This window comes from Chelon labrosus, assembly GCF_963514085.1.
Source record: "Chelon labrosus genome assembly, chromosome: 8".
NCBI classification, from domain to species: Eukaryota; Metazoa; Chordata; class Actinopteri; order Mugiliformes; family Mugilidae; genus Chelon; species Chelon labrosus.
The window spans coordinates 25,569,101-25,594,956 of NC_140358.1; the positions used below are offsets into that span (position 1 = coordinate 25,569,101).

The following is a 25,856-nucleotide window of genomic DNA, read 5'->3' on the forward strand; positions in this document are numbered from 1 at the left end:
AGTAGCTCTCAGAAGCCTCTCTACTGCATTAGGGGAAAAAACCTCTGAGTTTGTGGGCAGAGGAATGCAGCTCACATCTTTGCCATAGCAGCCGTAGAGGTAATGCACTCGCGTGTTGGCGCTTGTCGAGGTGAGCGCACCTCCCTCTTCTGTATTAATAACCGCATGTCCTATTGCTGTATCAACGGGGCTGTGTTTTACTGGGCCAGGGTTTGCTTACGGGAAGATAGATGATGAACTCCCCCACCCCTTTCCTCTAATTTACACAATTACTTCCCCCGATGTCTGTTTTGCTGAAGTATTCCCAATCCCTGAACGAGCAACCGTCGTACAACCCCCACCCAGTCATCCTCCACATATCACGAATGCCAAGAGCAGACCTCAGCAAAAAAAAGTGAATATGGCATAAGGAAAGTCAGTGCACAGGCATTTTAAGCATAGCAGAAATAGTTAAAAATAGCCCTGTTTAGTTTTCAAGGATAATGCAAAAGAGTTCACAAATCCTGACAAGAAAAGAGCTGACTGCTTTTTTTTTTTTTTTTTTTTTGGAAATGTTTATATAAGCGCATCATCTTTGACAATTGACTTTAACATAGAAGGAATTGTTATTAAGATACAGTCAACTGTCAAAATCGTGCCGTGAAAGAGAAAATCACTGGTGATGACAATGATGGCTTCCTTTCCGTCTAATATAAACATACCAGCATGATCACTTTTTCCCCCAAGGGCAAAGTCATTGTTCCATTTTGAAAGCTCTCCGTGAATGCTTGAAATGTTCCCTTGATATTTTTTCCCTCTGCTCGTTTATTTGCTTGTATCCAGGTGATGTGCCAACCTGTCACATCAAGCACAGACGGCCTTATTTCCTCAGAGCAAAGGTCAAAACAATCGTCACGGGAGGGATGGGGCGCATGCGCGTGACGGAGGGCGACAGAAGACCACGCTCTGTTTTTTTTGGGGTTTTTTTGTTTGACGTGTGAAGTACAAACGGAAATGGATACGTTGAGAACGTGCTCGGTGAAACGCGGGAGAGATTTTGATCCCCTGGGAATGGGATATCTATTCATAGATATCCATCATTTTTGTAAGGAAGCAAAAATACTTATCAGTTTAAACCTCCAAAACATGGATAGAAAAGTGTATTTTCTACATTACACTGACCTAGTTTGTCTGTAGACACAAAGACGCTAATCTCCACCTCCAAGAAAAACAAAACTTGCTCATGTTGCGTCACAGTACATGGCTAATAACAAGAAAGCTAAGCCCAAAAATACAAAAGTCAAAGATATATTTCACTGCCACTTGGGGCCGCCAAAGTGCCCACCCAAACAATGCAAAAAAAAAAAGAAAAAAAAAGAAAAAAAAAAGAAAGCTTCCATTTCAACACATCTGCATGTCCCTTTTTTTAAAAAAAATTTCGTAGGACCAGTACAGAGTTGCTTTCCAATCTCACTCCATCTTAATAACAACACTTATCACCAGTTTATGGCATTGACCACATGTCTTAACCGCAGAACTATTATATAGTATTAGAACATGTTAACAACACCTGTTGCTGTGGGCTGAGCTTTTTTTTTTAAACTAGACACACAGATGTCTTTAAAATCACACATCCCTTTGGGTCGTGAGAAAAAAGAGGGCGGAAATGTACATGCCTGCAGAGACATGACCTTACATTTCTTTCCACCAGAGATGGAGTGTGAAAATCTTGGCCTCTATTAGATGTCCTACAGGTAAACCCTAGGAAGACGGAGAATATCTGATTTCTTCAGAACTTCTCATGAAATATAACAATGGAAGTGTCTAGGCTGCTAAAAAAATGCAACTACAGCAATCTCAAAGGTGACATAACATGATATTTAGAGCCGATGCACTTGCCATTTTTGCTCTTAGCTATCAGAACTGGAGCTGTGAAAGAGCAGGCTTGGCTGCTGTGAGTAGAGTGATATAGGCAGCCTGACAGTAGTGTTAGCATTCCCCCGAAGGCAGTTTAAAAAACAGTGTAGGATGAGGTTGCATAATCAGTGCCTTCGAATTCATGGAAAAGAGAGCCTGGACTTAGAGAAAGATATACTGACACATCAAGAAGCGAGGAGAAAAGTGTATGGAGCAACATTTTTGGCTGGAACCCAGGTGAATTAAATTGAAATTTGTAGCTTAATTGACACTAGTTGCTACAAGCTATACTGACGGGGGAAAATGATGAGGTGGTAACAAGAAATGTATGATTTTATATTTAATCTAGATGTATTACTACATATATCGGACAAGATTTTGGTTCTTCTCATAAATGACTATATCCTGATTTGCTTTGACCTTTGAGCTGGGTACAAACTTACAAATACAGCTTTAAATAAAAGTCAGAAATGCGTAATTCCGTTCTTAATTATGTCTACAAAGGACTCTGACTCTGTTCCTATAACTCTATGTCCATCTACATTTTGTGAGTCTTGTCATTGCAACATGCCAAGAAATGGGTCAGTGTGTATATCACTACTTGAGTTCAACTGGAAGGGAGTGAGCCCAGCCAGAATCGCATATTATCCTTTAAAGCTACCATAGTGGATTTTAAGATTTAGCTTGACATAAGCTACATTTACATGGGGTGGGGGTGGGGGACTCTACTGTCTTAATATGTTAACCCGACTATTAAAAACTATTTATAGAGTATATGGCACGTCAATGAAGAGCATGCGTTTTGTATCAGCCCATCTTTAAATTACCCTAATAACGGATATATTGGATTTAGCGATAAATAGCAGCAAGCTGTGCAGTTCAAATACCAAACATGTAGCTGTTAAGACGTGGCATTCTATGAACAAATATATGTGAGATTAAATAAAGTATCAACAAAACTGTTGAATGTCAATCTGACTTTGGAGTTAGCTCTTATAAACCTAAACTAGTTCAGGCTACGTTTGGAGTCGTATGGGAAACTCTGTATCTCCCCCTTCTGGCAGTGAGGGGAATTACAGACATACAAGTGACAGTTCGTCTTCTTTAACAGGAATGGTAATCCGTGTTCGTCTTTCCCGCCTTTCTTTTTCAACTACAATCAATCGTCTGAACGCAGAGTTTCCTTTTCATTTGCAGCACCTGAAATGTTTCTTGGAAGCTTCCTAGATTAAATTTCCTTTCTCCAGCCCACCAGAGATTCTGAACTCATAGAACCACAGTTGCATTCGTAACTGCTGCATCCACAACTACAGACTATGCTTTACTTATAGCTGCTGCAGACTATTCCGTCTCCATTGCTACCTTTGTTCCTCTCTTAAGACGCCAGATTTAAAACTGCCTCATTAACTTAACTAGCGCTGGGTAAATATGGGAAGGGTTTGAATGTAACCAACATTCATTTTTATGTATAAAATTCTGCACTAATGTTTTAACTATTCTTTTTTTTTTTTTTCAGTCATGGATCAATGAACAGGTAAATTCAGATAAAAACCAGTATTCAAAAGACAGTGGAAAAGAAGGAGTGTATAAACTGAGACAATTGGATGGTTTCTCTTTTTGCATTTTAGCCTAGCTAGATGTTTTGTTAAACTATTATTTTTCACTTGTATTACACAGTTTCAGTTGCACAAGCATCTAATAATAGAATCAAGAATCTTGATTCTTCTTGACAAGCATTTAATTCCTTCAAAAGTGCTACAAAGGTTTTTACAAAACTATACAAAGGTGTGATGTGTGTGCTTTTACAACAGATTGCTCAAAGATTGTTTGCTGTACAGGAACAGCTTGAGCCTATTAGATGTTATCTACTGTTCCTCCTCTTTCCTATTACACTCCTCTAAGTGCTGAGAAAACACATATTGGTGCACGCTGTCTTTATAGTTGCAGGGAACGCAACATCCCTGGATCAAAAGCCATGTTTAGTTTGTGCTAAAATGCCTCTGAACAGTACAAGTGATTGACAACAGGCACAAGATCATTTAGTCCATTCCCTCTACATACACACACACACACACACACAAACGTTTGTATGGCTATCTTTGTAAGGAATCCTTACCCTAACCTTTACCCTTTACCTTTAACTAAAACTTAACCCTGAAACAGCCTTGTACAGAAGTGAGGAGCGGACAAAATGTCCTCACTTTGCACAAATGTCCTCACTCCGAAGGTGTAAAACTAAAAACTGGTCCTCAGAAAGATAGCTGTACAAGATCTCTCACACACACACATACACACACACACACACACTTCAGGCTGTTGGCAGATGCTTGTACAAGATGGGTTTACACAGCAAGAACTGCCCGTCCTCTGCCACCCTTACACTCTCTTCACAAGGAGGCACAAATACACTTACAAACAAAACACACCTGTTCTTACAGGACACGCACACTCACAAAATGCTCAGAATCATGACCGTCCTGTCTCATATCGCGTGACGCCTGGATTAAAGAAAAGGGCGATATTTCCCTAATGGCCCTAATGCTGGATTTGGCTGGCACGCGGTGGGTACCGATACCAGCGTTGTCGCACGTACCGCACACCTGCCTTGTGTCTGTGCGGTTTAACTCTTAAGAGAGAGGCGCTGACTGTTAAAGGGTCAGTTTATCCAAATAGGAAATTAAATAGTGGAAAAAAAAACTGTCTCAATGAGAAAGATGAAGACAGAGAAGATGAGATCATGTCCTTGAATGGTTGAGAAGATACCACCAGAATTAAGGGTTCTCACGCCACCTTTTTTTGCTTCCTCAACCACTGCACTTTGTCCTTTACTAAATTAAGAGTTTGCACCTCGTCTAGCTCGCTGCTGAAGGGGGATTTTCTGTTTTTTTTTTTTTTCCTGGAGACATCCTTTTTACTTGGCATCCAACTAGTTATTGGTCGCTCTGGTGGAAGTAAATCCTGCAAATGTCAATTCTCCCATTTTTTTTTTCTCCACAGGTGTACGCTGAGAAAACTTTGCCAACCATTCTTTACATATATGTGGCTGTGCTTTGGGATTCTGGTGTGTGTGTGCGTGTGTGTGTGTGTCAATACCTCCGGGCTGGTTCAGTCAAACCCTGGACTGGAATTCAAGTCAACCACAATGGGGGGGATTTCCACGTGCCTCTCAGTCGTCTTGTTTGGAACATAAAATCGTGCGTCATCCCGTGGCTGCATCCGCTAGTGCGCCTCACTTCCTTGTGGCCGAGGGGCATGAATTGTTCAGCTGGCAGTGAAGTAATGGTTGACTCACGCTTCAGGTAAAGGCTTAATCAATTTATATCATTACCGAGACTGGCTTTGAAGTTAACGCCTAGACTTCAGTGCCACCCAGTGGTGACACCAAAGATGGATAAAGATTTGAATATTGAGGGCATACAATGATTAAGCATAACATTATAACTATCTTCCTAATATTGTGTAGGTCTCCCTTGTGCCTCCAAAACAGTCGTGACTCATCAGAGAATGGACATGGGCCTTCTGTGGGTGTCCTGTGGTGTCTGGTAACAGAATGTTGTTGGTGGGGTGGAGTTGAGTGGAGTTGAGTGGAGTGGAGTGGGGTGGGGTGGGGTGGGGGGTGGGGGCCCTATGGGTTGAGTGGAGGGGCATCTGTGGATCATCCCACAGATACTTCTACAATTTGGGATCTAGTGAATTTTGAGGCCAGGTCAACACCCTGCGCTTTTTTCATGTTTTTTTTTTTAGTTGTTCCTAAACTGTTGCTGCTGCCATCAAGGAGTGTCATTGCTATGGGGTGGGGGTGCTTGGTCTGGTCAAGGTGGGTGCTACATGTCTAAGTAACATCCACACCAATGCCAAGTCCAAAAGTTTCCCAGCAAAACACTGGATTGTCACAAGATGATCAATGTTATCTACTTCTCCTGTCAGTGGTTTTAATGTTGTGGCTGATCTGTGGTTTGCAAATTTCAAGCGTTCTGGTTTTTTTTGGGTCTTTAATAACCAGATGTTGGTAGACGTTTGCCAAAAAAAACATAACCACAACCCACTGGAGATGGTTAGAAACTCTTCAGTGAACTTGATTTCAAAATATGAATCATCAGTAAATAAAGGAGTTTTCACTTGGCAACACAGAGGTGCAACTTTGGAAAATGCCAAAGATGCTTCCTAGCTATTTCTTCATGACAAATCCTCATCAACTTGTAAACCCTGAACCAACAAAGTTACTGACAAACTGCTAAACATCAGTCGAGTGTTCACCTCAGAAGTCAAATCCAAGTTTTTCAAAGCAGTGATAAATGGCAGAAAAACAAATACACAAGGTTTGGACAACCTAACAAGCACGCCATCCAACGAGGACGTTTATGCTTGACTTCTAGTACTTAGTGGTTAACCAAATTCGTGTAGCATTAACAAAGCAATTGCACCAGTCAGCTTTACAGGTTGAGGCCTATGTGAATGCTGCATATTTGACATGAATGAATGTCATGTTGACACACAGCATTTGCTATACAAACAAGATGAAATACAATTAATTAAAACAAATATTTACACCCCAGTTGCGCCTTTTCCAAATTCAAACAGTCCAACAGCCATGCTTGGTGGAACTCCCAAGATACAAATAATTGTTGATCATGTATATTTCAGTTGAGTTGCTGATTATGATCATCTATTTTTGCTGCAAGAGCGAAACCTGTGACGACAGAAATATCTATACAAGGCTAATGTTTAGTCTCGTTCTAGGTAAACAGAACAGAATGTGACCAAAACCAACTAGAACTTATTTTATTCAAGTAAATGTTGCATGTAGATTTAATCAAATAAATAAAGGAAAATACACTGGTCAGGGATTACACTATGACCACTTTCCTAATATTGTGCAGGCCTCCCTTGTGCCTCCAAAACAGTTGTGACTCATCAGAGAATGGACATGGGCCTTCTGAGGGTGTCCTGTGGTGTCTGGCAACAGAATGTTGTCAGTGGGGGCCTTTGAGGGGAGGGGCCTCTGTGGATCATCCCACAGATACTTGATCAGTTTGGGATCTAGTGAATTTGGAGGCCAGGTCAACACCTTGTGCTGTTCTTCATGTTTTTTTGAGTTGAGTTTTTGTGCATCCTGCTGGGGATGGCTGCTGCCATCAAGGAGTGTCATTGCTATGGGGTGGGGTGCAGCCTGGTCTGGTCTAGGTGGGTGCTACATGTCTAAGTAACATCCACACCAATGCCAGGTCCAAAAGTTCCCCAGCAGAACATTGAATTGTCACAAGATGGTCAATGGTATTTACTTCTCCTGTCAGTGGTTTTAATGTTGTGGCTGGTTGGTGCAAACCACAGCTACTTTGGTCCGATACCATGGTTGGTCCAAACTACTACTACTGAAAATCCAGAGAGTTGAAGTAGCGTTGTAATTACACTAAATACAAAAAAGCAAAACTCAACATAAGGGGCTTTAAACAAAGACGTTTACTGAGAGATATTTACTACTACTTCATAACTACTCAGTACAGAATCAAAGGATGACAAACAGCAGAGTGAAAATGAAAGGTTAACAAAATCTTGACATAATTCCAGACATTTGGTTTTAAAAAATGGGTTTATACTCACAACATGTTTATACCAAACTAGAACACATCTCCAATAAAGACCATGATAACAGAATTGAAGCTGCAAACACAGCCATGAGAAAGATCAGATTAAGCAGAAACTTAAAATGTATTCGTTCAGTTCAGCTGCCGGAGTTGCAAATAAAAGCATAAGATATTTTTACAGAAAAAAACAAAAAACATCTGATAAGATGGAAGAATTAAAAACCACTGATAAAGAACTCTGCCTTTATAAACTTCTACAAACCAAAAAAAGAAAGAAATAAACAACCTGCCGCTACTGAAGCCTCGCTACAAAAAAAGGACATTACTTACATTCAATTTTGAGATTCAGGTAAATTACCAGGGCCATTTTCATTATCAACTGAAGTATTGAAGTTTGCAGCAAAGGATTTTTAACTATCTTTTAAAAGACGACGCAGCAGAGGAACCGAACAATTTGACTGGCTTAGGACGGCATACATCTGCCAACATTTGGCTCTTAAAATGCCTTTTACAGGATCATAAACACATTTTAAGCTCAGAGCGAGCGCATGCTTATTGTCATCTGAGCACTGATAGAGAACAATTACGCAGCTATTTATGTGGTGATATCATGTTACTCTGATGTAATCTTCTCGTGTATACCTTATGATTATGTCGTACTTAAATAAGCTCAATCACATGCTTATAATCTGCTTTAGAGTAAACTGAAATACACTGAAAACAGTGTCCGTGCCAACTCGTAAATATTCTTAACAATGTAATCGCCTTGTTTTTAACTTTATTTTCGTATGTAATGTAAAGACGAGCCTTTTAGTCTGGGCATCTGTGCTGGTTTTATGGGTCGTGTCGTACTCGTGAAGACGAGTTGATGAAATGATTTTCAGCTTAAATCACTGGAAGGAACAACAAGTTAACGGTGAAGATCCTGGTAGAAACATGGGAAGAATATGTACTTGTCTGCTCTTCAGATATGTACCAGCAGCTGTGTTGCAACTGCTCACATCCCAGCAGATACATAAACGTTACTGTAATACAATGCATTAATTGGTTTACATACGCAGTTGTATGACTTTCCTTCATTGGCCAAATTGTTAGTGCATATTGCTCTGCAGGAATTGCTAAAACCAAACTGAGTGACACAGTTTAAAAATAAATCCCACTGTAGAAGTATCTGCACAAGCGAAGCAATGACAATACGCCAGACAAAAAATAATAAATCTGTGAGCATGCTCGGAGCAAAAAAATGCTTTGTAAATCTAGACAGAAGCTAAAATAACAAAACAAAAGGTATCGTCACTGGCTGATGATAGAAGATCCTCCAACTCTCAAACTACCCTTTTACATACATCATTTGTCTTGAGCACCCTTGCATATACTGCTCAGATTCACACAAATTGGGACTGCTCTTTACCTCAGTTTACAGTAGAGATATTTAAAGGCACATTCTGCAATATCTCCTATTGCATTTTTGACTGGACTAAGGATGCACAGTGTCACAGATGCAAAGCCCCCGAAACCAATTTCAGGCAAAATCAAGTGCAACAGTTCTGGACCCGTTGGTTCAAAGACAGGCCACACTACCAGTGCATGAAGAAAGTCAGGTGCTGTTATGCCCATCTCGCTCTCTAAAGGCAAAGGAAGGACTTCTGTAATCTGACATTTACACCATCTGCTGTAATATGTGTCATTGATGAGTCCTTCTGTGTGAGAATATGACGAAGACGGTGTACAAACAATTAGAAATAACTAACAGGTTCAGGATCTGGGTCGAAGATTTTTTCTATTTCTGGCTTTGAATACTTAAAAGTAAAATCTCTGGATGCAATGTTTGTTACTTGCAAGTGACGCATTTGTTAGCTTTCCTGCAGAGAGCGACATAGACATCCATAGGACATAGCTGGTAGTGCTGAACAAAGCTTCAACTTTTGAAACATCTGCAGTCTGCTAAACATGAATGAGCAAATGAGTGAGCGAACCAGCTAAATTAGTTGCTTTGCATCTAACAAATGACACCTGAACGCACGCACTAATGGCTTACCTAAATTTGAACACTCAAGTCTTTCCGATTCTAGTCCTCCGCTGTGCTGAGAGGATGAGGCTGGGTAGGAAATGTCGCCGACTGTGCCTTTAAATGTCTTGCAGGATGCAAAATATACAAATGTTAAAACATAGATGTACGTTACTTCTTCAGTGTCTGCACAAAACTCCAGAGATCCTTGACCACCTGAGGAAGGTGAGAGGGGAGAGGGGTAACAACAGAATAAGAGAGAAAGAAATTATAAATCATCCAAATGAAGTGCTATACAGCATGAGACATATGACTCACTTTTACTACAACATGCTTTTGTGCGTCTCGCCTGTGGGAACGCTGAGTTTAGATGGGGCGGTTGGGGAACGACGAAGGTTGGGTGGGGGCAGCAGTACATACCAGAGTATATGACTAGGTGCTCCAGGTCTGACAGATCTCAGCCTTGGCTGATGAAACCAAAGCACTTCCACAGATGTTTCTACACACTGGGATCAACAAGCTCTCGCCGACCCAACTCCACCCCCACTCTTTCCCTTGTCCACCCAGCCCCTGTGCTGCTCTAAAGAGCTTTCACCTGCTCTCATAACTGTACAGTTAACGCCGCAATGCAGTCGCAAATGAGTGTTCAAATAGTGTGATTCAAAAGGGTCGCCATCTAACAGGTGCTTCGATACCAAAAACACAGCTTTACCATTGCACACATTTCCTAGAATAATTTACTCTGCAGTGGTCATCTAAGGGTTTTGGGTGATGAATTAATTCTCTGCCAAATAATGTGCTGGGGATGTTGTTTTTCTTCTGAGAAGACAAGCGGCATTAGGAAAGATTTAAGTCCTGCATTTGGTCAAAGGCCTTGAATGTGAAAAAGACTGGTACCATCCACATACCACCAGTCCCTTCATTAAGGCTACAAAAGACACACACTCTAGTAAATCACTGAGAAAGAGTTTGCCTTGGCAGGTGTACTCCCATTTCATCTCGTAAGAGCCCGCCGACACAAAATGAATATAATTCAAAGAGAACGCACCGTGCTGCAGAGACATTTGAGGCGCACTGGACAGTGCTACGGAACAATGATGCATTCCTGCATAACAACAAGCTCTTAAAGCAAAAATGAGGTTTGCTGTAAATGTGCCCACAGCTATTAAGAGTCAGCGACAGGAGGAATACTTCACGAAACCTGGCAGTAAACAACTTCCCCTGGATGACTGTTTATGACACCGAATGGAGAGATTTTAAACTCTATTAATGAACAGTAAATGTAAAAAGAATGAGAAGCAAAGAACAAACTGAAGCTGCCATATTTGTGCGATGATTACTTACTTTTTTGTCTGAGAGTTTAAATGCGCTCCTCACATAATTCTCAAACTTCTGCTCGGTCTTCGGTAGAGGTTTCCCCTGCAGATAAAGGCAGTTAAATCATCATCTTAACTGTCAAACATTCAATTAGGAGGGATAATTTGCAAAAAGAGGATGACAGCCTCACCTCCTTGGCTGCCGCTGACAACTTGCTCTTAATCTCAGGCAGAGATTTAGACGGGCCAGGCTGGGGTTTGTCTTTTCCTTGGGCAGGTGTCTTGAAAAATATATTAGCTTGATAAGAACACTGGTTGATATGTCAAATAGAGACAGAGTTATAGTTGTAGATACACCACAATAGATCCTCTTTTCCTCTAGTTTTCTGTAAGTTATAAGTTTCCATTTAAACCCCATTGTTCATTCTGACATGTCGTTGATGAATTCATTTACCGACCAATAGGCCAGTCTGAGCTTCAGCCCTATCATGACCCACTTAGTCCCAGGCCTGTGTTTACAGGCTTGGCGTGGGCAACCAGCTGGAAGATGATAAAAGCATTAGAAAGGACAACAAATTCTAGCCTAATTACACCATTTTATTTATTTATTTATTTATTTTAGAAATACATCAGGTACAAATTATGTTTTTATGGTTTGCAAGCAGGCGAGGGCAAGCCCCGACTCTCCAATACGCAATGCACATGGTCAGATGTGTTTTTTCCATTGATGCAAAAGTCTAATGACCGAATTTAAGAGGAAAACGTCCAAGTTCAACGATTGTTCTTAGGCTCGTTTTCCCATAAATGTCATACTGATATCAAATTAATGACTTTTCTAGGTAAGACGACAAGTTTTCTTTTCAATGTGAATGACGAAGCCTAAAAAACACCATAACAAGCAGCCCCTCCATTTGGTGACATTATTGGTGCTCTTTCAAAACACGAAAACTCCCTTTTGTTTGTGAAGATACGAGCAGCATGAGCAGTGAACTAGCAGACCCACAGGTGTGTCCAGACCCAGGCAGCCACGGGAACCAGAGGTCCTCAATTAGGAAGTGTCTGAATGTGGCACAACAACAACAACGCACACACAAACGCCATACGCTGTGACTGCATGTTACACAAGCCGTGGAGCCTGTCCCTACACGCTAAGCCAGTGTGGAATCCAGTGAAATTGCAGGGTTTCATTGATAGCCAGAGACGCATTTTGAAAGACAACAGAAGCCATGTGCAGAGCAACTCCTTACACTGCAAGTCGAAAAACAACAAAAAAACCTACTGAGCAAATGGACAGCCATGGTTTTAGTTTCTGATTGTTTCTATTCTACGCTGTGTTTCAAAGGGTGCAGAATGGCACCAACAAGGTTTTCATTTATTAGATTTTAGCTTAAAATAACAGTTCTTGCTTCATAATTCAAAGTGCTTTCATATTAGCCAAGACACTAAGAAAAAAACGAATTAAAATTACTATATAAAGTGATAAATAAACATATGTGCTATACTGTGCCATGCACTGCATTTGCTTGGCTCTGATCTGCCACGTCGCAAACACAAAATGCTGTTCTTAAGGCTCATTTTGAAGTACTGCAGGACATGGACAACGTAACCTACGTACGTAGCCTGCCGGTGCAAGTCTTTTATACTTGTGCGCTCGTCAGTCTGGCTCGCCCTGCAACTATGCCACCCAAACACTAGTCGGTGCTGTGACTTCTTTGCCAGTAAATTTAAGTTTCTACTTCCTGCTTCACTTTCAACAATGGCGACTGAAACTTTGGCTGAAATTTCACAGAAGACGAGTCAAACAAATGTTTTTTTGTCTCTGAACCTCCTCAGTTTACCTTTCCTCAATGTGTTCCATCTTTATTGATCCAAAACAATCAATTAGGAAATTGCAGAGTTGGAGAAGCGGCCGGAAATACTAAAGCGGAAACACGCTACTACCAAGCGGACCAATCACAGCTCTTGTGGTCTGCGTCACTGTGGTCTGTCGTCGTAGTCAAATTGTCAAATGTCAAATTGACGCAGATGTCATGTAAATTTATGAGCACTGTATACCCACCAAGTACTTTTTCTCACCCACCGATGCAGGACCAATAAAAATATTTGTAAGCTGCATGTGTGCTTCATGTAGATACATGTATGAATTTAGCAGCTTCCTTCTCTCTTCCCTCTGTTTGTTCTCTACTCGGTTCTCCTCAAGGTTTCTAAAGGGAGTCTTTAAAGCTTGCTCTGTGGGTTTCAGGATCTGGGTTCTGTAAAGTGTCCATTAGACCATTTGTATTGTTACTGACACTATATAAATAAATTTGAATTGCAACGGCTCAATAGGTCAAATCTAGGAGTGGACATTCTCGAGTGGGACATGTATAAATCAAACAAGTCGTTTCTTCTTATACATAATGAACCGATTTAATAACGTGCCTTGTTCTCCATGCCCAACCCCAGTGCTTAAATTTTTGGGTAAAAAGTAATGTGATTCCTTTAAGACCACTTTAGCACCGGCCGGCTGTGAAAGCAAGACTTTGGCTTCAAATAGTTAAACACAAGGGAACAATGTTAGGAAAGTTAATTCTCCTTCGTGTTAAAAAAAAATGCAATAATCTGTCCCTGTCCCCAAGAGAGCTGCATTTTATAGCAGAGATCAAAAGGTATAAAATTAACAAAACCTTGAGTCAAACATACCACACTACAAAAAAAAAAAAAAAAAACATATGCCGCTGGCTCCTGGCCAGACAAATGCACTACGTATTTATTATTTACGGGCAACTCTCTACTTCCAAAGGACAGCTGTGGACTTGAAACAGCTGATAAACACACAAAGCCAGCAAGCTTTTTCATCTGGGCCAGACGCTGATTACAGATGCCATGAAACTTAATCACAAGCACGCTATCATTTGATGCAGTCTCTCGTCTTCAATCCAGTGCAAACACATGGTTGTGACACCTTTGCTCATCAAGCCTGTCCAGGGATAGTTGTCACTTTGCTGGAATGAGAAGCTTAGAGGAATATGTGTGAGGGAAACATCATCCTTTTAATCCTATATATATGTATGTATGAGTGTCTGTACATATGTTGGCCGTCTGGACATGGAGTTTTCAGGTCCAAACTGTAAAATCATAAGAAGCAAACATCCATAAACTCACAGTGGATACAGGTAAGCGCTAACTTAATAGGCACCTGCTGTAACACATGTCAATCAGTCACTGAAACAATGACTCACACCCTTTTGGGATAAGGCTGAGTGAAGTGGTTAACAACTTTATGACTGTGACGTGTGCTTGAAGGCATCAGCTTCTCCAAACCCATCAATCAAAGGACACCAGCTGCAAGATGAAGTTACTTCAGATCAGCACAACTCGAGTTAGCAGGTTCTCATGTCGAGCCTGTTACACAAGAAGGTGCCGAAGCACGCTGGGTTCTGAGAGGTGAGAACTGCGGTACTGGCAGCAGATCTGACAAGCCAATCTAATGACCAGTCACCTGCATTTAGGAAAGAAAAAAAAAAAAAAACAGACATCCACGCCCGCTTCCTCGCTCCTCAGGGGCATCTGGAAGCGCAAGCTGCACCAGACATCAAACGCTGGTAATGAGAGCAATTGGGAGAAGGTGTGTCCAGGAAGTGAGGGGTGTGAAGAGGTTGTAGAGAGGGAACAGTTGTGAAGAAGTGGAGAGGGGACGGGAGAAGTCAAAGCACCAAAGGCCAGAGAGTTGAACTAGCGGGATGGTTTCGGTGTAGGCTAATCCCCAAGAGCGTTTCAGGAGCCGCTGTGCTATGTCTGGACAACAGCCACTGCAGAATGTGCAGCACTCACCCACACAGCAAGAACGCTCCCCCTTCAGGGGGATTGCTCTCTCGCCTCAGGAGTTTAGCAATCCTGCGGCTTAGTGTTTAACATGACAAAAATCACAAAGCTTTCTGTCAAGGCGTCAGACGAGAAATGACAGCTTTCTCATGTGCCTCGAGTGTGCAAGTGTGTGTTAGATGTTCTGCCTTCGGTGCGAGTCATGTTTTATCACGGGAGCAGACAGCGTTAGCATGCCAGAAAGTAACGCTTTATCTAAACTGACTTTCTGTCCAAGTATTTTCCTTCACAGTAACATCCTTTCTGAAAACGTGCAAACCTGCTTGCCAATTTGTTTTCCCCCCCTGATTTGTACGAGAGCCGCAGAGGGGTGAGGGGCATCAAAGTTGGCTGCAACTCAAGACGGCGGGGTCAAGCCAAGAGGTCGGGGGTTTAAACCTCGCCCCCAGGAAACCTGTTTAGAGGTCAGGTGTGTTTGCTTAAAGACGGGCAGAGTTCAAGCTGTAGGTTTTGAGAGGCGGCTGTCCAAGACATTCCATCCAAGAAATTAACTATCAGGTTGAGCTAATTGCAACGTGCATTTATCACATTCCTTGGCATTGGAATGAGAAGGCTCTCCAAGTTTTTTTGTTTTTTTTTCCTGCATTTTCTTAGAGACTGGCAATAAATGCAAACAATTAGCTTAGCCTATGCTCTATATAGAAGGTATTTTCAGCATCGGGTTTGAGCAGAAGTAATTTTATGCAAAAATCAAAGGTTCTGTTGGTTTTTGTTTGGAAATGCATTGCGTAATACAACTTCGATTGCATGCCACGTCAGGGTTTCACTTCAAAAATACTGCAGGTAATGGGAGATCCAAGTCTTTTTGCAAAGGAGAAGGAGGTTTTAAATCTCTGCTGTGCTCATTTATTCTTTTTTGAAACTCCCATTTTCATTACTCATCCTTCTATCACATACTTCTAAAAGTGACATGCTACCTTTCATTAGGAATAGAGCAGCAGGCTTTGACTCTAGTCGACCCATGACTGCAGAAGCAATTAATCTAAATCTAATCTGGCCTGCTACACAAATCTAGCTATGTTATTTCCAAACTAATTTTGAAATAATCTCAAAAGTAGGCTAGGTGCAGAAAAGATTATCCCCCTTTCTGCAATGATAAGTGACTATTGTCTTTCTGTATGTTTCAATAAACATTATATAAAAACTTAACTGATTCCAGGTACAATGGCTAGATAATTTAAATAACCAAAAGTAAACAGAAAGAAGCAGCCTTTTTGTATACCTTAATCTGGGGTTTGACCTCTGATCCTGAAGGTTTTCCTGCAGGGCCATTTTGTTTCACTGGAGTCTTGTTGGCTTTCTTAGTTGAAGGCTCTGGACTCTGAGGGAACAAGTAACATCTCAAGTAAGACTTCACTGAGTTTCAAATAAATGTGTGTGCTATAACAATCTTGTTTATTTTTTTTGGTATTGTGAACCAATAACCAGAATTTGACCCTCTATACACCAAATACATATCACATTCCTGTTGATAACAACGGTGACTGTGATTCCTTTTCATTAATATTATGCTTTGAGACTATTTTTCTGTTGTCGGACATTAAAACAAGCGTCTCCTTGCTGTTCAACCAATAACAGTACTGGAAACGCCCCTCAGTTTTGGGTGTACCGACGTTTACACGTTTTATTGTCACTGTACGGTAAAAAAAAATCAACAAAATACAGTTCTCTGGTACAGCAGCAATAAAACTAAATGCTATAGCAGCATAAAGATAAAATCTACAGCAGCAACACACAAGAAACATTACAATGTGCACCAGTAAAGCCTTTAAATTTGAAGCGTCACTGGTCAATTGTCAATTTTAACATCAGCAATCATAGGGAACATTTCAATACGCCTCCTGTGAAAGTACACCAGGAGTTCAGCAAGGTGAAGGGGGAGAAAAGGGACCAACTAGAGCAGGAAACTTTGGAAGCTGCATTATAGCGACACAGAAAATTCCACAAAGACCGGCCAAAACTGACATAGATAACTGGTAAAGCTGTCAAACTCACTAGTCTTTATGACCGTTATGGAAAACTAGGAATTATGCCACTTATTGGGTCATCCAGAGCCACGGTACAGTTCGCCAGGTCGCAAACGCTGTGCGAATCTTCCATCCCCAAACTGTATGACACAGTGAGTGAAGAGGTTTCACAAAGGCTAAAAGATGTGCAGGTAATCAGCTTTAATCGCTCATTAATAATGTCACATCTGCACTATACAAAAACTGTCCATTCTGTAATTAAGAAAACAAGGGTGGCCTCAATAGTTTATTCTGATTAAATATCAACGTGAGTTCATTCAATGCAGGCCACACTAAAGACACCTGTGCTAAAACTGCAGAGGAAACACTAGACATACTTGGTAATTTCACACTGATCAGGTACTTAGCACCCAATAACCTGTCATTGTTCTCCACACTGGAGGCCTTCCCGTCAGGTTTCCATTGCTCTCAGTCACCTGTGTAATTACCTTGTAATAGCCGAGGCAAGTACCTGCATTTCCTGAGCACCAACCCTTTCCTTGCAATCACTGGTATTCACCTTGGAATGGACTAGAAGTGTAATTGCCTGTGTTGACAAAATTGCTACAAGGCAATTACGCAAGCAATTCCCTACAGCGATACATGGTAATATAAGAAGGCGAGGTTTCTAAGCTTCTTTCTGTTTCAGATCGGTGGTGTACTGATGCATGAAGGACTGTGAGCAGAGAAACATCTTCATGAATTCACAACAGAATGAAATCTATATTTTGAAGTCAATAATATGTTGACCATGTGAATATCCGTGCCTCTACCAAAAAAGCAACCAACACCCACGGAAATACCAAAAAGTGTTGACCTTTTGAAGCAAGTACAGTCATTGCCTTGCATTTTGTAAGTGTTGAAAGAAGTCTTTGGGTCACACTGGGTCATCAGAAAGTTCTACCTCAGCGGCAAAAACAATTTTCTCGTGGTTTCCAGGAAAGGTTTCCTGTGATGTAAATCCTCCCTCACTATGCAAAGGACTCATTAAACACAGTTTCACTTAGCAGTTGCCTTCTCATAACATTGGTGTGCTTTGTTCTCAGTGAAAATACTGGCATTGCCAAGCTCCTCGTCAGTGGCCAAACCTATGACAACTGCCTAAAGTAATGATGTTTCTTGTCATGGCGATGCCGTCGAAATCACACGAAGGGTCAAATAAAGGCCAGGATCTTACAGGACGTAGAACACATCCGAAGGGATGTAGATCATAATTGAACATGATCTTCATAAATGCGTTTTGCTCTTCAGACTGAGAAGGAAACATTAAACCAAAGTCCACGCGGACACACAAGTCGAAACTCGAGCTCAGTTTAGATGCTTGAAAAGTCGTCACCAGCTGAGGGCTCTTAGTACCAATACATGACGTTAAGAGCAAGCATCTATACAACAGACATTTTGACAATCTGTGTCCTCATTTCCAGTACAAAAATATCTGATCAAAGAACAAGTAAACTACATTCATGTGAACAAGCATTTGGTGCAACGTTTGATACTCAGTACAGTACTGAGGTTTGACAACAAAAGGAAAACTAATTTTATCCTCAGACACAGCTGAATTAGAAGTCAAAAAAATAATTGCTCCCAGCCCTACGCCGCTCTAGTGCTTTGTGCTTTCATTATTAAAGAATGAGACAGAGTAGCTATGGAGCTAAAGAGAAAAAAGGTTATAAAAAAAAAAAAAAAAAAAAGGAGGAGGATTAAGGTCATGGAGGGAAGAAGGTGGAAGAGAAGACAACAGAATAAATCAACAGGTGACAGAAATGCTCAGCTGTCATCTGACCCTGAGGGAAGAATCGGCGCTCACGTCGCAGGTATGCGCATCTGCCCTGCTTTGATCTTTTTGCCTGGCACAGTTTGCACTTGGATAGCGTGCTTTAAGAAAAAAAAAAAAAACGAAATCACAAACAGACACCGACGTAAAAATGAGGCAAATACACACACACACACACGCACCCACACACTTGCAAGCGATTGTAGTAACACGCAAAACAAGTGTTCAAAGGCGAAAGCCAGGTGCAAAGCTGAAATGGCATGAGAAACGATAAAAAGGAGCAATCATATTAACAGTGGGATGACAGAGGGACAAAGATATGCAGTGTTTCAGAAAAATGGTTGAAGATGTTTCCCATAACTGAAGCGTGCATGTGTGTGTGTGTGTGTGTGCCTCTCTGCATATGAACTGTAGATATGCACTGTTAATGTTTGCAGAATATGTGCATTAATGCAAGTGTGCATGCATACTTACACATTTAAATGTGCATGTGTGCAGTGTGTATATGTTCCTTTAAGTGTGCATGTGTGTGTGTGCATGTATAGCATAGGAGTGTGGTCTTGTCGGTGAGACGGTGAGAATTCAAGCAGATTACAGAGAAGAAATCCGATCATTACACCACGCAGACCCTGTGTTTTACTCTCGGAAAACAGGTGGGTACATGAGCGAACAGGATGAAAAAGTTCCATGTTTTGTGTCTCATGCGAAGAGCTGGACGGTCAGCGGGTGCAGGAATGGGTAGGGCCGGCTGAAATGAAACGCTGCTATAGCGTGTACTCTGCTGAGGTTTAAATGATGTGGTAGAAACAAAACAAAAAAAAAAAAAAAAAAAAAGGGGAGTGGGCAGACGGCAGTGTCACGGAGAAATTCCTTTTACACACTAAAGATATAGATGAGGGGAAGCCGTTGGCTACCCTGACACCTGGTGGACAACAACGGATTGGAAGCATTCCAAATAAAGAAGAATTAAGTTAAAGACCTACAAGGAAATTTAGTTTGGTCTACAAAGTCATGGTAACTATGGAACAAAGGAGTCAATAAAAATATCAAAAACTTATTTTAGCAAAGTTTTACCTGACAATAAAGAATATGAAATAGCAATTAGAGAAAAGAAATCTAATTTATCTTCTATCTTATCTTTTACTAATATATTACTTAGTCTAATTACATAACACAATCCAAAAATTTTAACAGTGTTTAAATTAGTCGGCGATCGCAAACCAAAAGAGGAACATCCGTCCAGACTAAGGACCAAAGATTCCGGATTCATTTCAAAACAAAAGGTTTCGGAGATTTGTTGTATTTCCACAATATTTAACCTGTAATTGGCACATCTAGCATACCGAGCTCTTCTCTGTCGACATAATATTTAAACCTAAAACGCTGACACAGGCCTCAGAGTCATCATGTTTTGGCTCTCCCTCACACGTGGACGAATCTTGCCGCACAGTTTTGCGAGAGTAGTCAAACAGCAGCAAGATTTCTAACGAGATGATGCAGATATGCAAACGTTTAAATGTAGGGACACATGTTAAAACTGTTCTAAGTGGCCGATAATTGGTGTCTCAGCCCCCGTCCCCTATTTCAGAGAGGGTTTTTCCAGTGTTACACAGATTCCTTTATTCAAACACTTGGTTCAGATGTTCTGATTAAAAACTGAAGAAACCCCTTGGATAAGTGGTGAAACATCTTCAAGAAAACTCAAGCAACAACAGTTGCTTAGTTTTAGCTCGATATGTCTAGATATCACTTGTCAATCCCACATGAATAAGAAGTGTAGCTAGCTTTAGCCGCTGCACTGAAAGGCCATATCAGTAGACGGCTATAACAACAAGTCATGACAGTGTTTTAAGTTCGTCACAGAGTCCAGTAGTCATGATGCCGTTCACAAACAATAAGATGTTTTGACGCAATGGAGGATGGAGGACGGCAGCTATTGTTACGGGACAAGAAAAACATAAGAAATGAGAATGAGCGATGGATTAAGTAAGAGCAGGGGTTCATTAGCCTGACGAGCCAGACCCACATTAAATGTAGGGTCTGGGCACTCTCCATAGACAGGGCTCAACCGGAGGGGTGGGATAAACGGTTGTCTTTCAAACTCCCTCTCCACGCAATAGGATAGCGCTACAACCAATCAGAGCAACGAAGAAGGTGACGTAGTCGGAGCGACGGAAAAGAGAGTTCCTTGCATGTGTTGTGGAAACACGTATCCTAATACATATTAAATAGTTCTTGTTGCATCCTTTTTTTTCTTCTTTTTTTATGAGTTCGCCTACAGGTTGAGTTTCTCCTGCATTAATCATTTTTAAGCTGTGGATCAAACTTTTGCCGTATCCAGTTGGCAAAACTCCAAATACATCCTTCTTTTGTAAGAACGACCTCAGTGCAGTTTCTTGTTCTTTTCTCAGAGGAAAAGCTTAACTTCAAGTCTTTCAGAGTGGCGGCCAAAGCCGATTCGAAAGAAAGTTGTTCGCTAGCAGCAGCCATCGCTCTGGTAGTTCTAGCAGGATGGGGAATTCACGCGTAATTCACGGAACTTATGGTCGCAGGTCAGTCGTCATCATGTTAAGCCTGCTGTTACGACCCGGCTCGAGAGGTGCAACATAAAGTGGAGACAAATGACGGAGCTAGAAAAATAAGGGTTTATTTAATTTTAAACAAAGACAAAAAGACACCAGGTCTGACATAGCGAGCCTCAGCAGCTGAAGTGATCCCCTGGGCTCTTTCAACAAGGCCCTTTATTTGGTCTTCTCAGGTGTGGCTGGTTAAGATGATTAAGCACAAGCTAAAGACTTGCACAGCCAATGGAGGAAGCAGAGGGGCGTAACACCCGCCCACCGACTCGTGATTGGCCTGGTCCATCTTGGATTTTTCGAAATCTCAAGTCAACGGAGAGTAACTAGACTGCCTCTGGAAGCAAATGTAATTTACTGCCGCTCGGGGCGCGTCTAGATTCTAGGCTAGGGGTTCATATAATTGAGGAGAGAAGATGGAAAAACCCTCTGCAATAGTAATAGAAAGGCCAACGAGCAATGGATTTGTCAGTCAGCGCTAAATATGAACTCTGAGTTTGTTCAATATATTCATTATGACTCAAATATGTCTCATTATGATTAAAGACACAATTAAAGCGATGGGTAATAACAGACAACGGTGAGAGTTGTCACCTTTTCCGTCAGAATGACAGAAAACAAAAGAGTCTGACAGACTTACTCACCTTTTTGATCGCTTTCCCGACAGGCTTCGCATCATCTTCATCACTGTCATCATCACTGCAAAGAAACAGGAAGAGGACTCAACATGACGGTATCAGTTTTATCTGCACAAACACATGCACAAAAAAAAAGATTCCTCTTCTATTATAGGCATCAACATAAATAAATGCATACTCATCATCCTCCTCCTCGTCACTGTCTTCTTCGTCATCATCGTCGTCGTCATCAGAGTCCATCTTTAGTTTTTTCTGCAAAGAATGTGACTCAGTTTATCAGAAACATCATTTCAGTTTTATAGAGAAATATTTTTTATATCAGCGTCTCTCATTGGACGTGCAGCAAATAAATAACCACTATGTCCTGCTCTCAGGATTAAACTGGGGCTTATTACAATAATTTAGTTGGAGCATTTCTTTCTTTGTGATTATTTTCTTGGGGAGTTAAAAACTGATCTGTACATAAATAATTCAAAGAACAAACTGTGACAACTACCAGTGGAGGCTTCTTCCCTGACAGCAGGCTTGCAGGTCGTTTCACCGGCGACGTATTGTTCTCCTCTTCCTCATCCTCGGAATCCTTCACACCTACAAAGAAATGCTGGTTAACGCTGGTTAATGGCACAACATAGTAGTGAATCCTGTTTACTCAAAAATGACTGTGTCAATTACGGGGTTAAAAATTAGGTTTCATTCCCTTCATTGTGAAAGAAGGAAGAGGATACAGTCAGTAGTTAGGTGGTAAACTGTTAAAGCCCGAGTCTGGGCTTTGATACTCACTAACAAAATGTTGCCCGCTGATGTGAACTGGTCCAGAACCAGACTGGAGACGGAACGTGATTGGGGGAGTAATCTCAAATCCCCCCAAACTAATCTGCACCAAAAAAAAAAAAGAATACAATTACAATGACGATATTTCTTTTTAATTATATAATTTTGCTGCTGCTGTGAGAGCTAGTGTTGACTCACCGAGGGAAGGACCGAAGGTTTCAGGGCGACGAGCGGCACTTTGGTCTTCTTCCCATCAAAAGTGAGGCCCTCGACTTCCACCATGTGGAACTTATCCTCAGCCTCCGCTCCCAGACACACCTGGAACAGCAGCGCAATTGACGACACCTCCACGTCTCGGCACCATCAACTTTATGCTACTTTTGATACCCATTTATTTATTTTTTTATTTTTTTTGTATTTAGGAAGAATTCCCAGAAGCGACTAAAGTTCAGGCTTCAAGAGATCAACCTAATGTTTCGGCATTTCTAAAATTTATTTTCTAGGAAGGTTACTGGCTCCAGTTACAGCTGAAATGTCTGAAATACAATTTAATGATTCATTGATGTCATTACTAGTTAACTGGACAGTATACCATCATCTGCTTCAGACATTTCACCAGATAAGGTATCAAAGATTTTCTCGATACACATTTAAGTGTAATCAATATCAGAACAAAACTGCAATTTTAAGGGTGCAGTTCCAAAAATACGCTACATAGCTCGTCTGAACAAGAGTTTATTCATTTTTCATCTTTATTGCTTTATTTGAGTTTGTAATATATACACCTTGGCAGCAATTCTTGTCTTTAGCAATAAGTATTGTTAGGTTATGCCCCATCACATGCTTTGAATATATTATTATAAGTTATTATTGAACTAAAGCTTGACTTTAAGTCAAATCTAATGGCAATACATGCACTTGCCAGTTTATTAGGGACACATTATTAGGGAAAATTAAAACATTCTGCAAAACAGCCCAGCACTACGTTAAATTAGCATTTGTTCAAAATAACAGAGAGAACAGTTTTCATTTTGGAGGCTTTTCTACTATATTGACAACCCTTTTTTTAGTTAGACTAACTAACATTTCCTTGTTTATTTCCAATATTTCCAAACAACAGCTTGACACCAGTCTATGCAATATTTTACAATTCAACCCGTGCAAATTACAATTCAATCTGTGCAAAATTTCTATCCGATTCTACTTCATTATTTATCTTTTATAGCTACTCTTTTTGCTCTTGTTATTTTTTATTCTGCATTTTCTGTAAGCTGTTGTAAACTGCAATTTCCCCATTGCGGGACTAATAAATGTTTTTCTTATTCTTATATCGGTTTAACAGCACCACAAACCACAGCCTCCAAAATGATCATCCAGTTGAATGACCACCTTTCTGACACGGTTTCAAGATCTAGTGCAGAAATGCATTTGTTTTCAGGAGTGTACCTACTGCTTTGTCAAGTGAGTGTGTGTTGTGTGTGTGCAATATATGCAAAATATTCTAAATATGTTCCCCACATTGTGCAACCTACGTAGCGTGTATATTGGTTTTATATGTTGTACAAATTTAAAAAGACATCTTCTTAGCCTCTGAGCATTTTTGACTGCTAATGTCACAACAAAAGCCCTAATTAACAATAGTAAATAATAATAATATCTGCAGCTATAATTGCAAAGAAATAAGATGCCATGAACAACAATTTAACATCGATAACATCGTTTTTTTGTTTGTTTTTGTTTTTTTAAGGGGGAATTAAGACGAAAATGACAGATGTTGAGCAACAACAACAAAAACCTAAACTAGCAGCATGTTATGGGACATAAAGGTTTAATTTAACGACCTAAATCAAGGTTTTAAAGATAAAATCAAAGTGCAACTTAACACATTTGTCTCTTTGCAGCATTATTAAGCTGCAACCATTATCCTACAAATAAAACAAATAATAGACAGCGTCTTCCTTACTGCTTTGAGTGACAGCTGTTGCTCCGTATCATCGTCGTCTACGTCAACTTTGAACTCCCTCTTGTCCGATTTCAAGGTACAGCCTGGGGGGGAAACAATACATGCAACGTGTAAACAAACTCACGCCTGCATTTGCCGTCCGCAAACATAAACAAATGCATAAAGCTATTTTAAACAGAGGCGTATAGTATCTGCCTGTTTGCTACAGCCATGTATCTCCATGCTCGGCTAGCTAACAAAAGAAGCTGAATTGGCGCGAGTGAGGGGAAAGCAGGTTAGCCAGGCTGCTACGCTAGCTTCCTCCGTCTAAACATGTTCTTTGGCTATTGGTGCATGACAACATGGCGGTAAACCTGATTGTGCGACCAAATAATCTCGGGTTGTGTCAGAATAAGCGAGCTCACCAAACAAGTACATTTGTGGTCTGCTCAAATCTGAGATATCGTCCTCCATCTTTGTAGTGGGCGGTTGTACTTCCGTAAACTGCTGCGGCTGACACATGGCAGAGCCAATGGGGAGGCAGGACGTCACTGACGTGGGAAAACACGTTAGCCAATAGCGTTGCAGTATGGGCGGGGCATATTAAAATAATTGTGTTCTGATAGATGGACACTAGATGGCGCCGTCGTAATGTAGATTGTTGACACTTTTCCGTAAACAAAAGCGTTAAAAAATAAAAAATAATCATAAATTTGAAAAGGTTTTAAGGAAAATTATTAATTTTTTAAAAAATGCTACTATTAAATAATTATTAAAAATAATTTATAAGACAAGCGAGATTAAAGTTCACACATTTTCTGAATATCTGCAGTTTTGTTTTTTTTTGTTTTTTTTCTGTGTAGTTGTTTGTGTCATCCTAATTCACACAGGCTTCCTAGAACAATTATTGCAGGTTTTATATTAAGATTGGGATACTCTCCCTCATGTCCATTTCCTAGTGAGCTGTTTGGACTAAATAAAAGAGTGATATTAAAAGTCCAGCCCGGGGGGCAGTTGCAGTCTTGAAGAGTCCTCTGTGGTTGTTAAAAACTATTAAAAAGAAAATCATTGCAGGTTCACGTGCTAAAATGAACAAATATGAAACTTGTCTAAACTGCGTAAGTGTGCGCAATGAAGTTACACAGGCACGTATTGTTCATTTAATTCATGACCACGTGCTCTCTTTTAAGTTGAGGGCAGGGTGTAATATAAATCCGAATATTAATTGTGCATGCGGTTAAAAGACATTTCATTCAAATTCCTTCACTGGACTTCACTTTGAGGTCCATACATTCTGCAGCTCTGCGGCCGGGGTGAGCTGTTTTGCTCAAAGGCATCACAGCGACACAGGTTTTTAAACACACACACACACTTCCACTGCCGCTTCAGAGGTGACATAATTAACTCTCACGTGGCTCTTCTTTCTCGACTTTCCTGGCATCTATTCGTCAAACAAATAACTACAGCGTATGCTTGAAAT

General features: G+C 40.7%; 1 protein-coding gene across 2 annotated transcripts; it reads right to left on the reverse strand.

Annotated features, from left to right (window-relative positions):
• Positions 1-7,333: 7,333 nt before the first annotated feature.
• Positions 7,334-25,000, reverse strand: npm1b (nucleophosmin 1b). 2 transcript variants are annotated; one of them, XM_084549429.1, is made up of 11 exons: positions 24,802-25,000; positions 24,398-24,480; positions 22,633-22,752; positions 22,444-22,537; positions 22,160-22,251; positions 21,842-21,915; positions 21,670-21,724; positions 15,892-15,990; positions 10,997-11,086; positions 10,834-10,908; positions 7,334-9,705 (listed from the first exon to the last, which is right to left on the reverse strand). In XM_084549429.1, the coding sequence occupies exons 1-11, from the start codon at positions 24,896-24,898 to the stop codon at positions 9,661-9,663; spliced, it is 924 nt and encodes a 307-aa protein (XP_084405555.1). In that variant the 5' UTR covers positions 24,899-25,000; the 3' UTR covers positions 7,334-9,660. The 2 variants fall into 2 exon arrangements, with proteins under 2 accessions (XP_084405555.1, XP_084405556.1); XM_084549430.1 differs by lacking the exon at positions 15,892-15,990.
• Positions 25,001-25,856: the final 856 nt, after the last annotated feature.